The sequence below is a fragment of the Equus asinus genome, chromosome 21 (assembly GCF_041296235.1).
Source record: "Equus asinus isolate D_3611 breed Donkey chromosome 21, EquAss-T2T_v2, whole genome shotgun sequence".
Classification (NCBI taxonomy): domain Eukaryota; kingdom Metazoa; phylum Chordata; class Mammalia; order Perissodactyla; family Equidae; genus Equus; species Equus asinus.
In genome coordinates this window covers 19,746,548-19,766,534 of record NC_091810.1, presented here as the reverse complement: position 1 = coordinate 19,766,534, position 19,987 = coordinate 19,746,548, and the positions used below count along the sequence as shown (strand labels likewise).

Here is a 19,987-nt window from a genome sequence, read left to right as displayed (position 1 = left end):
CCCCCAATTCAGTCCCACATGATGTACTTTGAGATGACCCTTCAGTCTCCCTGCAACCCAATTTTATTTTAGCCCACTTGAGCCCTGGATTCTGGCAGGGGGCGCTGCCATCGTGGGTTACAGGACGAAAACCTCAACAGAGCAGTATTCTTCCCAGGGTGAAAAAGGGCTCGTGTTTAGTCCTCTGTCCTGCAGGGAAAATGCCTTGGGAAACCCAGGTCTCTGGAAGTGGCTCAGTGGGGAGACGTGCATTTACAGGCAGACAACACGGCAGAGAGCGGGAAGACCGGCCAATTGTGTCTTATAGGAGTTATGTTAGATGTTGCAATACACTCCATCTCAAGGACGTGCGAAATCCACAGATGGCATCTTGCTTGTCCAGACTTGCGTCACCCAATTTTTCTGAAAAATACTCATTTCCTAGTGTACGGCTTGTAATTCTGTGGCCCTTCTCCCCAGGTGAGCTCTCATTCTCAGTCTCTCAAGTTAAAGCCTTGCTGGAGAATTCAACTTTGGACCAGTTACCCTCTCGGATCCTATTTCCCCATCTATTAAATGGGAGTGATCAACATCATCACCATCATGGTATTAACAATAATACCTGAGATAACCATGAGGCTATAATGAGAAAATATGGCTAAAGGGGTAAAGATGTACATTTTGGCATTTATAATCGGGAGGACTGACCCTAAAGCAAGTTATGAAAGACAGAATAATACTTTACAAACACTAATTTTTTTTTTAAAGCCTAACTCACTGGAATCGCACCTCCTCTCTGGTGATTAGAAAACTTAACTAAGTTCGGGAAAAGTTCGCGGGCCAAATCAACGCTGCTGCCTACTAACTGCCTCCCCCCTCTGCTCGGACCCTCCCTACGACAAGGCAGAAAGAGTGGGAAGGGGAACACAGCTCAGCATTTATTTTTGGAGCCAGCTCACTAAAAATACCTCGGCTTTCCCGTTTGATCACTCTCCCTTTTGACCTGAATGGATCGCGGGGCCCAGCAGCCCGCCCCACCCTCTGCCCGTTGTCCTTTAAAGGAAAAGGGCGTGGGGACGGATTCCTGCCGCTCGCTCGAGGGACAGATGCGAGCCGCCGGCCGGGCAGGCAGGGGCCGCGGCCACACTGACGTCAGGGCAGCGCTCGCCCCGCTGCAGCCTCCCAGTCGGGCCGAGGCCCCCCGGAGGGCGGGGGGGGGGAGCCGCGAGCTGGGATTGGCTGGCCAAGTGCGAGCGCCCTCGTGGATTGGCTGGCGAGGTTTTAGAGGGAGTCCCACTCTCCAATTAAAGGGCCCCGCTGCGCCCGGCTGCGCGCAGAGCTCCCCCTGGGCCCGTGAACCTGGCCATTCAGCCACCGCTGTCCCCGCTGCGCGCCCTCGCGCCTCTGCCTGAGAAGCCAGGCGCTGTTTCTCCGGCCCAGAAGAAGATGGCAAAGGTGGCCAAGGACCTCAACCCAGGAGTTCAAAAGGTGAGCTGAGATCTGTCTGTACTTAGATTCCTTCTTTTCCCCGTTTCCCTTTCCCATGTGTTTGCGGAAACTTACCTAGAGACGGACACAATTCCAAGACTTCACAGGAGACGGAAGAGTTGGGAATACAAGTTTGAGCTAACAGGCACGCACCGCAAAATTTGCTTTTAAAAGCCATTGTGTAAAGTATTGGCAAAGGACCTTAGTTCTTTGGTGATGCTAATTAAAATTTAAATAAGGTAAAAAACCTTTTTAAATGGTAATCCTGTGGTTTGTAGGGGGAAAAACTCAACCTTTCCCTCTCTCTTCCCCGTCCTATGATTGAAGTGAAGGGGGAGGGCGTGTAATATTTACTCACAAGGAATCTCCCCTTTTGCCGTCATCCCACTGTTTTGTGTTTTTCACACACACGTACACACACAGAGTTTCTTTAGTTGGTGATATCGGCAATGGCAGCAGATCCAGCACCCGGGAACTAATTTCCATCCCCAGGGTCTGCACGTTTCTCTTTCAAGAGGGCTGGCCGGGAGCCCAGAAGGTCACGGGTCAATTACCACGGGAGGGGCCTGCCCTGTGCCTGTAGCTCGCCCACTGGCTGGTTACCTACCTGAAAGCAGTTGGGAGATGGCACAGGCGGGAATCTTAGAGGACATGTGAGCTGGAAGGGAGTAGTGAGACAGCCAATGAAGAAACTGAGGCCCAGGGTCACAGAGCCTGGATTCCATCAGGCTGCTGAGCTTAAGGAAAGCCTTAGGCATTGAAACCCTGGCCTGCCACTTTATATCTGCACCATATTGACCAAGACACTTTTCTGAGCCTCAGTTTCCTTGTCTCAGATGTGGGGATGTTAGGCCGCGCCTCCCGCAAAGCAGCAGAAACAGCCACGGTACTGAGATTAACTGTGGGTTAATCTCGCAAAGCAGTCGTTTTTAAACTCTGATTTCAGGGGATTTGGTCTTGCAGGGCAAAGACTTCCTTAGACATCTGTCATCACCTGTGGGGTAGAATGAGTGGCGAAAAAAAAACCTTATGTCAGAATCAAAATAAAAATGCAAGCCAGCCACTTAGAGGCTCAGCATTCATGGATGTGATTTATAGCTGCACAATTGCACGGCGGATCTGCCCCAGACTCCCGCACACAGAGTCCAGGGAACCCTTCTGAATGTGTACACCAAGTCAGACTTTATCTGGGCATCTCTCTGGAATGTACCATGCCCCCGTTGCATTTGCCAGACTATTTGCAGAATCAAGTCATCTCTCCTTCTGTGGAATTCTCATAACCCTTTAAACCTTGGTAAGATACCTATTAATTTCCACCTAGTAGTGAGCCAGGCATGCACTGCTCTTACTTCTCTACACATCTTTCTAAACTCCTTGAGGGCAAACCTTCCTTGCTCATCTCTGTTCCAACACAGCATGCCATCCACAGCAGGACTCAGCAAACTGTAAGTGAACCGCTGAATATCCGTCCAGCGAAGACCATAGTGTGTGCAGACAGTACATTTTGTGCATTCTTCTTTTTTAAATTGTCGCATCGGGGTATTTGTGTGTCTGAATTCAGCAAATTCAGCTGAGGTAAGAGTTCAGAGCTAAAAGGGCAGAGTCCCTGTGTCCTCTGGAAAGTCAGATGATTTGGGTGGCTTTGCTACAAGCTGGTTGATGGTTAATGTGTGAAGTGAGATGGGGTTCGTGGAATACCCGCCTCCCGCCTGCGGAGGCCACCACTTGGGAGAAGCCTCGTTTTTATTTTCCTGTGCAGAGGAGAGTGCGATTATCTGGATTAGAGGCAGAACATGTTCTCCTCCTTGTCACTCTTGAGTGCCAACTTCCTTGGCCCGCAAAGGGTTTATTTTCCATTTAGATCCAATTACAGGCTTAGAGAAAGAATGTGGTGGGTAGAGATGAAAGGGCGGATATTTTTTACCTCTTGGGACCGTGACAATCAGGAGGAAGATCACCACTTTGTAGATTAACCAATGTCTTCAAGAAGCCGCGGGCAGGGGAGGGAGTGGAGGAGCCGCTCTCCACGCTGCAGTCACAGCGCTGATTAAATGCTGTGGCCGTCAACAGCATGCTGAAAAGCTTTTACTGCATATTTACTTTTCAAATCTGCAACAGTGGGGAGTTTTATAACATTTGGCTTCAGGATGCGTAATCACACTTAGGCATTTTGAAACGATTTCATAGACTCTTAGAGCTACAAGGGACCTATTTACAAAATGAGAAATGGTTTAAAATGGCAAGCAAGCTGTCTCCACCACCATGCTCCAAGGGGAGGAGGGTACAGGGAATCCCCAGCAGCCAGAAAGTCATAAAAAGGTCTTCAAGAGAGAACAGCAAATCCAAAAACTGGAGTAGCCTTCAAGATTCTCTAAGCAAACCCAGAGAGACGGAGGGACTCACCGTGGGTCACAGACACAGTTAGCAGCAAAGCTTAGAAACAGCTCCCTACCTCCTCTCATCTGCTAAGTCAGATGCTCCGTTTCTTATAGTGGAATCAACCACTATTGTGGATTTGTTCTTCTGTTGTTTATTGAGTGTGTTTAAGAATACTGGTTGCTGGTATTCTTGTAACCAGATCTGGGTTCAAATTTTAGCTCCACCACTTACTGGCTCCGTGCTCTTGGTCAAGGTAATTAACTTCTGACCCTGTGTCCTCATCAGAAAATTAGGGAGACAGCAGCGGCATCACCCTCCCCAGGTGTCTGTGATCATTAGGTGAGATAATGTCTATAAAGGGCTCAGCATGTGAGCTCTCGTATGGAGTTAGCCATTGTTATTGTTGGTGGCGGCGGTATATTTTGATGGGTGTGTGAATGCTGAAAGGCGTCTTTTGGTGAATGAAGGACACACTTTTCTTTATGACCGTCCTGCCTGAAGAGCAACTAATTTTCATTCAGCTGAAGCAAAGGCAATTGCTCAGCCTTGATAATTTAAGACAGTGACCAATGATCTTGTCTTCGTTCCAGCCCAACAGATACAAAATCTGCTTACACCAAACAGAGATTACCAGTTATTGAGCCTTTCACTCTGGAGTCATAGATTTTTAGGCCTGGAAGGGGACGTGGAGCTCTTTGCGCTTTTTAGGTAAGGAAACTGAGTCCCAGAGGGGTCAGTCTCCTTATTTGAGATCGCCGAGACGGAGTGCCGCAGCGCATCAGGCTCTGCAGGAATACAGGCCCCTTGGCTGCCAAGGAGCCATTTGCAGAGATTTAGGCAGGACTAGAACAAAGAGATCTAAGCATGTTCACTGTTGACTGTGCCTGTGCCAGTGGGCTGGCTCCAAAGGGTTCTGTTTTTCACCCCTCAACACAGTGTCGGAGGAGCATTAAATGATGGTTCTTCTAAGTGCGTTGCCAGATTCAGCTGGGCGTCTCCCTCAAGCCTTCTCCACATCACATCCCTCTTGGCTTTCCTGTCCTAAAGCTTCGTCCTCCCCTCTGTACTCAGCCCTTCCTGCTTTCACCTCCAGTTCCTGCAGCGTGCAAAACTGCTGGCATCTTGCCTGGGTGAGCCGATCCAACGTAAACATGGCTCCTCGAGAATTGTCGTTGGCTCCCTCAATCGTAAAAATATATTAAGCTGTCCCTTAGAGACATTAATAGCCAAGGCACTGGGGACCTGCCCATAGGTGTATAAGCAGCTTGGCCCAAAAGAGAACCTTATTTAAAAAAGAAAAAGAGAAAGACATCCAAGTCCTTCTTCAAGGATCTCCAAAAACAGATGCTGAAGCCATTGCTTTGTAAATGGCAGATGCTTGTCATATTGTGCAGATGTGTCTGAACATGTGGGCTTGGGGGCTGGCGATTGACTTCCAGCAGTGCGCCTGCCACCTGTGGTGAGAGGCAGGGGGAGGCTGAATCTCAGATCATCTCCCGGCTTTCACCTAGGCCATCCAGCTCCAGAACCTCTCCGAGCCCAGGGCTTCCCCACGGTTCTACAAGCAGGACAGGGGAAAATTGACTTGGGTATTCCCCTCTGAAGATCCTGTAGTTTGATCTTCTCGCCACATTCACTGATGAAAGGTGACAAGGAAGCAAAAGGATGGGCTGAATTCAGCAAAGGCGGGGGCCCGGAAAGGAGGGACAGCCACACAGGCTCGTGTGTGTCTTTCTTTCGCGCCCCTCCTCAGGCCAGTTCTGGTGAGGATAAGGGAAGGGGCAGAGAAGTGAGGGAACAGTTCCTCTGGCAACCCAGGGCAGTCAACTGGGCTGCAGAGGAGGATTTGATTTGACTTTGGGAAGAAGAATCATTCGTTCTTTTCAACTTGCATATCCAAAATAGTGTATGTATAATAAAGTGGAAATCTGTCATGATGAGTAAGACCCTGGGAGTTCTTATCTCCTTAGTGTTCATCCAACACCATTTAAAAATGTTTATTATAAGAAAAGTTTTCTGGCCAGGGGTTGAGTCATTGTAGTAACTGCAGGCGTTTACTCACCGGGTGACTTTGGACAGGTCCCTTTTCCTAAAAGTGGCAGCCTCTGGATGGGAAGCAGACTGCCTTCTCGCTCCACTCCGCTGGCTTTTCCTCTACACCAGGCTGTCTCCAAAATAACAAGCGATTATGGAAAAATAGGCCTAAAACTTCGTTCCACTGAAAGCAGAATTGTGGAACGGCTTTTCAAGACATCCAGAAGGAAGGGACAGCTGTTTCTCTGTAAGTGTCTTCATTTGGAATTGTCTTCCCTCCTGCTTTCGTTTGCTAACAGGAAGAGGGTTTGGCTGGCAGCTGCCATGATCTCACCAGGTGCAAGGCCACCAGCCCCTTCCACAGGAGTCCCTCAAGATCATGACATTCCCTTAACTTCACATGAAATGTTCCGGGCGTCCTGCACCCCTTCTTGGAGCTTCACACATATCATTGGCACAGATCTGCAGAAGTTCTAGAAATGCTTTCTATAAAGCTTTTATAGAAAGAGTTAAACAAGAACTTGGGTCTCATATGTGTACCAAGACTCTTTTTTTGTTTTTTTTTTTGTTTTTTTTTTGAGGAAGATTAGCCCTGAGCTAACATCTGTGCCCATCTTCCTCTACTTTATATGTGGGACGCCTGCCATAGCATGGCTGGACAAGCAGTGCGTCCCGGGTCCAAACTGGCCAACCCCAGGCCGCCGAAGTGGAACGTGCGAATTTAATCACTGCACCACCAGTCCAGCCCCACCAAGACTCTTTTAGAGGCCGAAACTTGTATTTGGTATCTAAGCCTAAACGTTTGATGTGGGAATGCAATTGTGTTTTCACGAAAACGGAAACAATAATATAATTACAAAGCTTTGCAAAATTCCCAAATCAACTCTTTGGCTCATTGTCTGCTCTTTAATATGAGAAGCAAACCCTTTTACATTTTTTCTCAGAAGGGACGTATTTGGTCTTACTTTTATCATTTATTTGGTCTCTTGCCTTCTAAGGACTCTGCAGGAACACTCGTCTGTTCTCTGTTAGGACAGACAAGTTTGGGGAAAGGCAAGAAAGAGGAAAGAAAGGCATCTCTTGATTGCGTGCAGGGGGCTTGCCATTTTCTCCCATCTTATCTCCTATAGCCTTAAGGACTATCATGCAAAAATATTAATGTCCTTTTACACATGAGTAAATTAAGACTAAGAGTTTAAATGACCTGCCTAAGATCGTATGATGGCAGGTTAAGAACTCAAATACGGTCTTCTCTGATTCCAAAATTTATGCTCTTTCCGCTATAAGAAGAAACAAGAAGGCTTCATTGGAAGCAGAAGCCTGGGAGAGAGGGACTATGATTACTACTATGAGCTTCACACCAGGATCAAGGTCTTCCTACACACTGACAGTCCGATTCAGGAGGTGCCCAGCATTTGCCAAGTGCACCTCTCTGATATCTCTTGGTCACTACCAAGTGTATACTGTCACCCACACCAAGTCAAAGCCACTTCCCAGGGATAGAACAAGGGCTTTCTAAATTTCTCCTGGTTCCTGGTTTTCTAGAAGACTGATGGAACGCTCTAGGGAGGAGGCTGGTAGAGAGACAATCTAAGGAATCATGCAATATTGTCATGAAATTACTGAAGAAGCAGTGACACTTGACAAAAAAGAAAACAAATCCTAGAGATCCTAGTCCCAGAGCTTCCAGGAAATTCTAGCCTAGGGATAAGCTTGGCTTCTGGAATGTGTATCTCTACACGCCTGGTCAGCCTGACTCACAGTCTACCCAATAACACGTGAATCAAGACCAAGCAAAACACAGCCCGAGCCCCCACCAGCGCCCGCTTTAAAAGGAAATAAGATCGCTGAGGGGGAAGAAACCAAAGGCTCCATTTGGCAAGTCACTCTTTTGAAGGACAAAGGAGCACCAGGGTCCATCCCATGGCGGCTGTTTTAAATCCACATGATTTATTTATGGATTGTTTTCTTTTTTTTCTTCTCTTGTTTTAAAACATTGGATCCTTTGTAAAATTAATCTTTGGAGAAAAACACGAATGAATCATTGTATAAAAGAGCTGAGCAGAATCCAGTGATCTGCCTGGTCAGTCCCTTCTTGTTGTAGATGCGACATAGAAGAGAAATGGCGTATCTAAAATTTACACGTGACATCACCGAGACGGGCACTGACTCACAGCATCTTTTCCGCATGGAGAAGAAAAGGGTATCTTCTATATTCTGTCACTTCTATGCCCAGAGTACTCTGATGTCATGGCAACTTCCTACCCTCAAGCTTCAGAAGGTCAACTGCACATTTTGGCTATGAACTTAGCTTTGGCCAAAAAGTTTAGAGGCCATTTTGAGGAGCGGTTAAACACACAACCTTTGCGAGCATGGAGGTCTAGATGTGACTCCTAGTTCTGCTATTTGCTAGGTCTGCAGCCTTCGCCAAGTTGCTTATCCTCTCCGGAACTCTGGTTCCTCATTTGAGAGAGACAATTAACAATAGTTCTACATTTAAACCACTGTTAATGAGAGAAAGCACATAAAGTGCCTGGATGTACTGTAAGTGCTCAAAAAATATTTCCTCCTGCTGTCATTGGTATCCCCTCTCCTCAGCACAGGGCAGAAATCCCATAGCTGGTTTCGTACTGGAACGTGGAAGACCAAGTACAGCTTACCTACGTCACGCGTGGCTTCTAAGATATCAGATTGCAGGAGCTTCTCTTTGTAGCTAAACTTAGACCTAGCCATAAATATATCCAGGCCACATTGTATGCAAAACTGTGGCAATGGCAACAATTTGCTTTGAGTGTCTGGTTGCTACACTTCTAAAAAACAGCCCTCCCCTTGCTGGAGACGGTTGTTGGCCCCAGGGGTGTGACCTTACACAGGGACTTACCCTCGCGAGCCTCAGATGTCTTGCTTATGAGACAGGGTAATAATCATTCATTTCTTCCCTTAGCAAATATTTATTTAGCATTTGTTATGGGTCAGGCATTGTGCTGAGCACTGCGTACAAGACAATAAGTGAGAAACTTGGTCCCTGCCATGTATACTTGAGTCTGGTGGAATTCGTTTCTCATAAAGGTGGGAGAAAGGCCAAATAATGTCAGTGTTCCATGATTCTGTGTGATTCTTGACCTCCTCCACACACCCCCCCCCCTTTCTCCTCCTTTGTTCCCCACTCTCACATTTCCCAGCACTGTCCACCTCTGAGCCACATGCCAACCCCAGTCATCTCTACAGTGTCGGTGGAATGAGTATGCTATTCCTCTCCGAGTTGTTGCACTTCAAATAGGGTGTTGAGTGGGGAGAGGTCTGAGGCAAGGGGGACGACAGGCAGCTCTCAGGGACCACCAGCACCCAGGGGCCCTTTCAGCCTCCTTGCAGACACGTGGTAGACGAGTAATCTGCTCAGCCTGTGTCCTCAGGCAGTTTGACACCCCAGCTCTTTCCTTCATGGTGCTGGTGTCAGGGGCACCAAAGGGCAGGAGCATGGGGAAAGAGCTCTTGGCTGACTAACCCCCCCGGAGGAAGCCTGCCCCAAGAAGACAGCATCTATTTGGGCTGTATGACTAAGTGGCATTTCCAGGTACTGATTCGGGAGGCTGACCACTGAGGAGACTGACCCGGCTAATCCGTCGGCTGGAAGAGGTGGAGGGAAAGTGGATCCCAGCCCTGCCCTTATCCTGGAGGAGAGCCATCCACCTACGGAGGCTCCCTGGTGCTCCCCACCCCAGCCCTGGCCCTGTGGCCGCTGGTGCCCTTGTTAAAGGGATTCCGCTCTCAGCCGAGGGCGGGGGGTGGGGGGCGAGCGGCAGTATTAGGGGCTTCTTATTTTAGAGGAAGTCTGGGAGGGAGATTTTTTAAAATCTTGTTAGTAAATAGAGGAGAGGTTTTTAACCAGGGATTTGTGGATAGAATGGAGGGTATCACAGTATGTAAATGAAGAAAAACATTGCATCCTTGCATCCCCAACCTCTACCTGAAACTTAGCATTCCTTTCCATTATGAGTGAAGGCAAAAGTCCTGGCAATTTAGCAGCCCCTGTGCCTTTGTTTTAAATCAAATGAAGCTGTTGTATTCCACATTTATGTTAGGAAAAGACAGCTGGGTGTGGGCCCTGTGCCCTGGGTACCAATGGAAATCGGGTATTTTCCTATCCTATCACTGTTGCACTAGGTGCCCCGTGTACCACTTAGGCTCGTCCTGTTCTGAAATAACAGTAATTAAATCCGCTGAAGATCTTGCTAATTGACTTAATAAAGGCGTGTATGCTGCCGAATCACAGATTTGTCGTGCACTGACACTATTTCAGTAATACTGGGTTCCTTTGTAATCCTACATATTTTATTTTATGCATTTAAAACAGTGTTCTGAGAAACGAATACTTTCATGTCAGACAGCCAAAAGAGCCCAAATGTATTGAGACCTCTGTCGAAATAAAGCTTTAGCAGTTTTTCTATACACACATCCACAAATATATGCATATATAAACACACACGCACAACTATAGTGGCTTGCGATCTGAGGTTCTTACGCTAGGCAAACTGGGTGCAAATCCAGCTCTGCCACTTATTTCCTAATGCCTTGGACAAGTCAGATGACCTCTGAGCCTCAGTTTCTTCATCAATAAAATGGGCCTCAAAGTTATCATCCTCACAATAATAATCTGTTAAGTTCTTAGCACAGTACTTGACAAATAACAAATGTGTGTTAAACTTGAGTTATCACTCTTAAAAGAGCTAATGAGAGTGAAATGGTAAAGAGAATAAAAACATTATTTTGATGAAATTTATTACCCAGCTCTGAGTTGGCCAACTTTAAGAATTCATTTTGTACAAACATATATTATGCAACGATTACATGCCAGGGACGGAGCTGGGAAGTGGAGAAGTAAAAGGAAAGGAATGCCAGAGGCGAATGGTTTCGGAAAAGGATCAGCCAGTCTGGCCGTCAGAGAATCACGGCCGTGCCTAAAGGCCTCCATCACAGGTGGGAGGTGGGACCGAGGTGCTCAGGAGAGGAAGCACTTAACCTCACCTGGGGAGGTTAGGAAGGCTGACCCAGGAGGCGACATTTGAGCTGACTGTTGAAAGACAAGGATGAATGAGCTCTTAGGATTGGGTCCCAGACCCGTTTATGCCTTCCAAGTATGACACGCATATTCTGCATCCTATTTGACTTCTAACTTGGGGCATATCATCCACCTAGAACTGTGGAGAAGTACGTTCCCATGTCTCCATCCACCCATGATGCACATCTATTATTTTCTCATCTGAGAACTCATTCCTCTTGCTTCTCAACCAACACCCCTTAGGGTGGCAGGACAGCAGGGGTTGCCAAGGTGGCCTGCAGAAAGCTCCTTACGGCCGTGGCTGGAGACTCCCAAACCAGCAATGGAGTTCCAGCAAACCCACCCCCACTGAGTGTGAATTTTTGCAGAAAGATGTAGATTCTTGTTGTGACGGAAGGAAAACAATAGATAACTGAGGACATACGCTATATGGAAAGCAAGGAACGCACACACACTCTGTGAGATTCAGCACACGGCGCGTGTGAGCAGAACACGAAAACAATTCACAGCGTTACGGGATGTGCGTGTGCGCCCCGAGTTTCATTCGCGTTTAAACTCTGAAGCCATTTAATTGATAGTTAAAGGAAAAGAAATCTCAACTAGGATTCCTCGATGAACTGTGAGGAAGAAAATCAGCTTTTTGAAATATAGGAACTTCATGAGCAAGATTCAAAATCTTGCATCAAAACAGTTCCTTTTGGGGGCCGGCTCCGTGGCCGAGTGGTTAAGTTCGTGCACTCCGCTGCGGCGGCCCAGGGTTTGGATCCTGGGCACGGACATGGCACCGCTCGTCAGGCCACGTTGAGGCGGCGTCCCACATCCCACAACTAGAAGGACCTGCAACTAAGATATACAACTGTGTACTGGGGGGTTTGGGAAATAAAGCAGAACAAAAACCCACAAAAAACAACAACAACAAAAAACAGTTCCTTTTGCACAGTTCTTACTTCAGATTTCTGACTTGGTCTGAAAATGTGGATTCCTTCTCGCCATGGTTTGGAGCAGGTGATGCATCAACATGAAAAACACGTGGTTTGGATATCGAAATGCCACTGGGATAATAGTTCTTGATTTTTGTCGGTTGCATATGGTGTGTTAAACAAAGGGAGAAAATATCCTCAGTGACTCCTTGCCAATTATCTGGGAAAAGGAATTATAGGGATCATCTCTGTGTTTACAAGGACCTGAAGAAGAGGCCAGGTTTGCTGGAAAAGCTGTGTTTCCTCGTGTCTGTTCTCCTGCTCAGCCGGCAGGCCCAAACAGCCCATGGGGAGAACACACCTGTAATAAGATTCACGCCAGTTGGAGTGGCTATTTTCTCCTGCCTCTGTACCTTTCCTTGGACCCAGCCCAGCTCTGGGACCATCACAAGGGAATGAGGATATGCTTACTTGAAAAATGCTTGTACTGTATATCTCAGCAATTAGGATTAATTTTTAAGAGGTGAAATGAGCCTTAGAGATTCTCTAGGTCCACTTCCTTGTTTAACAGTCAGACAGATCCAGCAGGTTAGGTGACCTGCTCAAGGTGACAGAGCTAGTTATTAGAAGAGTTGGGGTAAGGATTTGGGGTGTCATAGCATTTCAGGTTCAGAAAGACTTAAAAACTCTATTTTGTCCAGGTACCCCATCCAAAACCTTACACATGAGGAAAATTGGACACCCAGATGCTGTGAGAATACCATTTACGAGCACTTACACCTCCTAAGGGGATGTTTTTTTGAACCCCTCTAATTATTAGATAGCTCTTTCTTTTAAGCTAAAATCTTCTCTCTGCAACTTTTCCCCATTTATTCTCTTAGGGAATGGCCATGGCCACTTTCTCTAATGTTCCATTTCTGCTTTACCAACCAAATCCTACATGTTGATCAGGATTAAGGTCAAAGCATCTATTTCTTGGGTTACTTCCATCTTCTGGGAGGCCTACTGTCCGCGTTTAGCTGAGTGAGATGGCTAACAGAGAGCCCCTAGTCTTTGCTTTGCCATCAGTTTTGTGACTTCTGTCACCTCTTCCCTCTGGGCAGGATGTTTCCCTCTCCTTCTGTCCTCACCCAGTTGGAAAGGTCACTTCTGTGCCACCAAACTACCCTGTTTCTTGGAAGAGAGTTTTTAAAGTGGAAAAACATGTCAAGAGACAAGGGAATAGGACATTTTAAAGCACCAAGAGAACTCCAAACCCATGTCATAAGCACTCATGAAAAATCAGTGCTGCTCCCCATACAAAGAACCTGATTGATAAGAAGGGAGCGAGGGTAATATGAAATCAGAGAAGGCTATGAATGAGAAGAAGAAAACCTTGGTAAAAGAGGTAATGTCTTTTTAAGAAGCTTTTAAAAATTATTTGCAAAGTTGTCATAGCTTATTACTATATGGAATGCTAGAACAATAAGAGAGTAATCTAAGTATTATGTCCTTGTGACTTTTCCATCTGAAGGGAATGCTCAATAGACAAATAGGAAAGATGGTCATCAAAATTTTAACTTGCATTCATTAAAAGATACCACTAAGAAAGTGAAAGACAATCCACGGTGAGAAAACATTCACAGTACTTATATCTGACAAAGGATTGTAATCTAAAATATATAAATGAGTCCTACAAATAAATAATTTTAAAAAAGCAATCTAATTTTTTAAAAAATAGATGAAGACTTGAACAGGCATATCACAAAAGAAGACATCTAAATGGCTAATAAGTATAGGAAAAGGTGCTCAACATCATTAGTCATTGGAGAAATACAAGTTAAAAGCACAATGAGATAGGATTATACCCCCAGAAGAACAGTAAAATTACATACTGACAATCGCAAGTGTTGACAAGGAGGTGGAGCAACAGGAACTCATGTACATTGCCAGGAGATTGTAAAATGATACAACCACTTTGGAAAACGGTTTGGTTTCTTCTAATAAAGTTAAATGTATAGCTACCGTATGACCTAGCAGGTTCTCTTCTAGGTAGGTATCCAAGAGAAAGGAGCACATAATAGCTAAACACTGGAAATAATTCAAACCTCCATCAATAGGAGAATGGATAAACAAATTATTTTGTATTTATACAACAGAAAACTACTTAGTAAAAAAAAAATCTAATATATGCAACAACATGGGTAATCTTAAATACGTTGGACAGAAGAAGTCAGACACAAAAGATGTATAATACATAATTCCATTTATGTGTTATTTGAAAACAGGCAAAACCAATCTATGATGCTAGAAGTCAGAATATTAGCTACCTTTATAAGATGAGGTTGTTATTGACTAGAAAGGGGCATGAGGGAACCCTCTGGGGCACAGGAAGTATTCTATATCTTTATCTAGATAGTGGTCACATGGGATATACATATAAAGTAATCAAGGGAATACTTGAGATTTGTGAATTTTTACTATATGTAAATTTTACCTTGAAGTACCGTTAGAAAATACAAAAGACACTATTTGATAGATAATGGGAAAGTGTTATATATGCAAGCAGTAGAAGGATGTGGGGACCCAGGGGTTGAGGGATAAGTTCCTGCCACAGCCCCATGGAGGTATCATGTTGGTGGACAACTTTGTCCCCAGGAGCTGCCGCTAGGACTCATCCGAGTCTTTCCATTGACTTCAGTCTGGCATTAAAGTTTCCACCTGCTGGGTCCCTGCTCAGCCTCCTCTCTCACTACAACATTCTGCTTCCCCCAAACTGATGTATCACTCGTTCCCGGAACATACTTTTTCTTCCTCACATACATGCTGAATGGCCTTCTCCCTGGGCCCAAATCCTCTCCCTTCCTCAGGGCCCTCCTTCGTGAAGCCCTCAGTGCAGACCAAGTTCTTTCTCCTCTGAACTCCCGGCATGGATTTCCTCTCCTACTGAGTGCACGTTTAGTTTTCTGAATGGCCCTGGAACGTGAGCATTCGCTGTCCTTTCTTAACTCCTGCACTGTAATTATCTCCATGCGTAAGCTCGTTGAGGGCAGGGACCGTGCCTTATTCTCCTCGCTGTCCCCCTCGGAAAGCCTGGCATCTGGTAAGGGCTCAATAATATTAATGGATAGAAAAGGAAATGGAATCAGTATATGGGAGAGAAGGAAAGATAGAAGAAGAGGTAAGAGCAGCTTGCTTCTCATTTCTGACAGAGATGAGGAATCCTGAGGGGATAGGAGGGGAGAGAACATGAGGGCGGGGGACACGAGACAGACATGGAATAGAGCTGGTGAGACCATTAACCTCTCCCAGCACCCCATACATATTGCTTAATCTAAACCCTTCTGACTCATGGACCAAGATCAGAACTGGCAAGATAGGCAGGGACCAGAGGAGTGGGAGGGAGACTCCTTGATAGTATTTAGCAAGGATCTTAAGATGAAAAGGAAATGAAAGTCAGAGGGATGGGGAAGGCACCGTTCCAAACCAGACCCTGAATTTGTAATGTCTGGTCACAAGTTTTACTGTCCTCCTTCAGACTTGCCTACAAAAGGGTTGACTTGAGGATGGCGGATGAGCCAAGCCTTGATTTCCTTCCCTCCTTCAAACAACTGACTTGAACCTTCATCTGAACCTTGAGGCCCCTTATTTCTGGCTGGAAGTCTCTTGAGAACAAACTCCGATGATTTCCGTGGTCTGGGGAGGAGTTGGCTCAGATCTCTGGACAACAGCAGCCACATCTCAGGAGAGTTGGCCCTCCTGAGAGACGGGAGCCAGCGGGATGACTGAAAATCAGCTGAAACTGAGTCCAAACCACTCATTGCTCAGACCCATATCTACTTTAAGTTTCTAGTCCTTGATGAATATTTATACCAAAATAGGGCCAGTGGAAAAGTTCCATCTGTGTGGATTTTAAGAGTTTTGCCTTTCCTCAGCCACGTTGACCAAACTCAGGAAAGTGGGGGAATCTTTGCCAAGTACATGCTCTTTGAAGTACAAGAAATTCTGAGAAGGCCCTGGACCCATTACATTTCTTCTTATCCTGAAGCCTTAGAGTTGGCACTCCCTTTTTTAAAAAACGGTTAATATCAACACCTCTCGGTGCTTTATAATTTTAGCCAAGCCCTTGACACCATGCTGACCGTGAACTCTCTTTTTGAAAGAGAGGATAAGTCTGTTCAGGGTTTTGCTGGGTGAAGTTGCTTTGTTGGTCGATATTTTTCCCGTCTTTTAAAAATCTGAATGGTCCAGTTAATTACTTTAATTCTCCTCTTTACTTTGCTGGTAGAGAAATGGCCCCAAATTTTCTCCTCCGTTTTATTAGTCATTCCATACTCTTCAGAACCAAAACACCAGAAACTGCAACCAGTTCTGCCCTTGATGTGAGGGGCTGAAATAGAAGACCTGCTCTCGAACAAGGCGTATTAACTGCTCTTACTAAGCACGGGCCATGCGCCAGGCATTGTGCTACATAGTTTTTTCCTAATCTTTACACCAATCCCATTTTACAGATGAGTAAACTGAGGTTCAGCGGGATTAAGTAAATGCCGTAGTGACATAGCTCATATGATGCATGTGAATTAAATGTAGGATATTCAATACACAGCTCCCCCTCTTCCCCTCTATACCATTTCTTGTCTATACCTAATGTGTTTACAGGGTTCCAGGGGTGTGGACGGAGAACTTGTCTGTCACGAGGTGAATTTAGTTGGTACACAGACGTGTGTTAACAACTTCGAACCATGTCAGCAGGATCTTTCTCCTTTTTTTAGTTCTTTCATCCTTCTGATTATGTCAAGGAGAAAGTCTCCATCTGGAGCTAAAATGTCTTCAACACCTCCAACGCTTGCCCAGCTTCACCTGAAACAGATGGAGAGTGGTCCTCAGGCTCAGAGCTTTCAAAAGGCAATAGTATTAGCTAGAATTTAATGATGTGCTTTCATATTGATTGTATTGTTCATGGTTACCATTTATTTTTTTATATATCTTAGGGATAAAGGTTATTATTTTTCAAAAAATAAGTTTTTAAAAAGTGATTTTTTTAAAGAAAAATTATAAGTACATAATCACACAGATAGTATATTGAGGACAAAATTCACGAAGGAGGATCATGGGGTTTCGTAAACATCTAATATTTGGTGATCCCTGATCTCTACAGCACTTTACAGTTTTCAGAACATTTTGTATGCATTCTCATATTTGATTCTCACCACCACCCAGAGATTACAGTAGGGATTATGCTGGCAGGGACCAAGCTGGTAAGGATTATGACCCATTCTACAGATGAGAAAAGTCAAGGTTCAGAGAGTGGAAACTGCTCGCTGGGTCACACAGAAAGTGAAAAAAGGAGCCGGGGCTCAGGTTCAACTCCCCAGGCTCCAGCATGACCAGCGTTCCTCTAGCCCTCTGCCAGCAGATCGTCTCAAGGGCAGGAGTGGATAAAGGGAGATTTCGAAGCCATGAGCCAAGACCAGAAATGCCATGGAGAGCCTGCGGAGCTTACTGACTCTCACGGATTGGCCTGAGTTTTCACAATTTCCCACTGCTTGTCTATATTCTGTTTCATGGAGAAGCCTGTGGTTGCTACATTCTGAGTTTCTCTAGAGAAGTCTGATTTTCTCTCTCTAGCGAGTCCCCTTCCAGAAGTTTCAGAAACTGGTTCTCCCACCGGGAGAACATCTCTACCTTCTGGGGTACACCGAGAAAGGCTGACACAAGCTAGCAGTGGCTCCCTCAATGAGGAAAAAGCCAGATTCTGACCAATAAGAAGAGCTTGCTTTCCAAGTCTGCTGACCTTGAGCAGTTGACTGGGATTCAGACCACAGGTCCGCGTGACTGGACAGGCAGGGATATCATAAACATAGGAGAATTGGTGGGTTTGGAAGGCAAAGAAGGCAAGCTGGCCGTTCCATCAGTCTGTCCACGAAGAGATTCCAGGAGCTGAAAACAGCCCTGGAGATAAAGCTGAGAGCTGGAGGGAAGAGCTGAAGCCAAGCGAGTAGGTTCCTGCGTAAGAGAAGAGCATGTTGAGAACCGAGCCGAGAGGAGAACCAGTGCCAGAACCTTGGAGGGGAGAGGGGAGCCATTTAAGGGGACAGAGAAGAGTTGGCTGGAGGGGTTTGGGCGACCAGGAGAAGCTAGAATCTTAGAGACCAGGGTAGTGCTTTTTTCTTCCAACTCCTCCTGCAGGCATCAGCCTCAGACACAGGGTACCTATTGTGTGTTGGCTTTTAATCGCCAAGAAGCATTGATAAAAGGCAAAAACAGAAGTGTTATAAAAGAAGCTATTCAAACAAATGTTTATTGAGGAGCTACCATGTGCAAGGCATTATTCCAAGCACTGGTGATAGAGCAATGGACTAGATACACGGGGCCTCTGGCCCCATAGAACTTACAGTCTAGCAGGAAAGAATGACGTTAAAGAGTTATGTACACGATTGAATAATTAGAATCATGATGGATACTACAGGAAGTACAAGATAGTTTTCTAAGACCACATGATAAGGGTACCTGAAGGACGAATAGGAGTTTGTTAGGTGGAGAGAGAACTGGACCAAGCAGAGGGAACTGCATTCCAGCAGGCTCAGAGGCATACAGGAATTTGGCATCTTTCCTGGGCCATATGGTTCAATGAATAATTCTAAATTTACTCGAGATAATTTTCTGGAAGGTACCTTGGCTTCTATAGTTCTGATTTTATGATTTAATTGTGTTAGATGAGCTTCAAAGGTGAGACCTTGAAAGTGAGTTATTTGCAAAGCGAATGACCATCTGCTAATTTCTGTTTCATAAAACTGGGCTTAGAAAAACTTGGCCTAAATCCTCTTTAAGGTGTTTTCATTTCTAAGAATCTATCATTTTCTTGTGTCAGATTTTCTTATACGGAGAATTCAGCTATATACAGTAGGTACAACTAGTTCATTATGTAGGGGGAAAGGATGGAATATTTGAACTAAAAAGTGTATTGAATGTTGGTTTTTAAAACATGGTAACAAAGAAGAGAGAAGAAGGAAGTCATTTATAAGAAGGCTACTTGTTTTAAAACAAGAAAATGTCTTGCTAAAGGCACTACACTAAAACGCAAGTGGGTTGTTACCATCACAGCACCCCTGTTGGCTGAAGGAGGGGTGTGTGTGTCTCAGTCCTTCCATTGTCATGTAAGTTAGCCTAAGAATTTAGGCAGGAGATCCCCAGCAGGAATCATTTGCATAAGGAAAGCCTTCAGACTTTTAATAACATGCTGAACATGTACACAGCACGTTGCCTTTGAAGATGTTAAGATTCAGAGAGGCTCAGTTAGAAACCCTCCAGCTTAGTGTACTGGGTCTCCCCTATCTGCAAAGTGAACTCTCATAGAAGTGTGTCATCCTCGGAAAGGTCAGTAACGCTGCAAGTTAAGAATTCACACGCACGTGCACCACACACACCAGACACACACACACACGGATGGACCAAATTACCTCCTTATAGAAAGGATGTAATTTTAACATTCTTAAGACATCAGGCCACTAAAATCAGGGGAGTCTTATAAAACTGGGGAGACGTAATAAGCATTGTCAGCCTCGAGCTTACAGTTTTCTACTTGAGATGGAGTCTATTAAAGCCCGAAACCTAAGAACCATGGAGCCAATTAGATTTTAATTTCCAAGTGTAACCTGAAGATATTAGGGACCCCAACAGCTTGTTCTCATTTAGGAAATGGGGGGAGGGGGAGTAAAGAGTCTCTATATGGACTTTCTCCAAGCTACTTACTTGGTAAACCTCTAGAAAAAAGTCTCCCAAGGGGTTTCGATAACTTCTGGCTCAGAGTGAGCCTGGTGGCTTTACTACATCTTCCCCAAAACCGGGCAGGGCCTACCCAAGAAAGAAAAAAGACAACTTCAAGGGAAAAAAGATTGCATTGGAGCCTCTGGAAACAGGTAGCTTGGCAAGAAATGCCAGCTCGGGAATCCCTTTCATAGTCAATGAGAACACTGCCCACACTCCGGGAACCTTAGTGGTCTCCAAAGATCCATAAAAAGTCTGGAGGTGGGGGAGGCAGGAGGACCCTCCTCCTACTAACTATTTGAATTAAGCAGCCAGTCCTTCAAATAATTGACTGACTTTTCTAGAAACGTGGGGCACTTCTCAAAAACCGGGGAGACTAGTT

At 45.4% G+C, this 19,987-nt stretch overlaps 1 protein-coding gene across 2 annotated transcripts in view; it reads left to right on the top strand.

Moving 5' to 3' along the window:
- The first annotated feature begins 1,065 nt into the window (after positions 1-1,065).
- The window catches only part of LMCD1 (LIM and cysteine rich domains 1), a 59,720-nt gene continuing 40,798 nt past the window's right edge, over positions 1,066-19,987 (top strand). The window contains exon 1 of one of the 2 annotated variants that reach the window (XM_014857922.3): positions 1,066-1,467. In XM_014857922.3, coding sequence (XP_014713408.1) covers positions 1,426-1,467 — 42 coding nt within the window. In that variant the 5' untranslated portion in view covers positions 1,066-1,425. Of the gene's footprint in view, positions 1,468-2,875; positions 2,913-19,987 lie in introns of those variants that run through there. The other variant, XM_014857921.3, reaches the window with a different exon arrangement.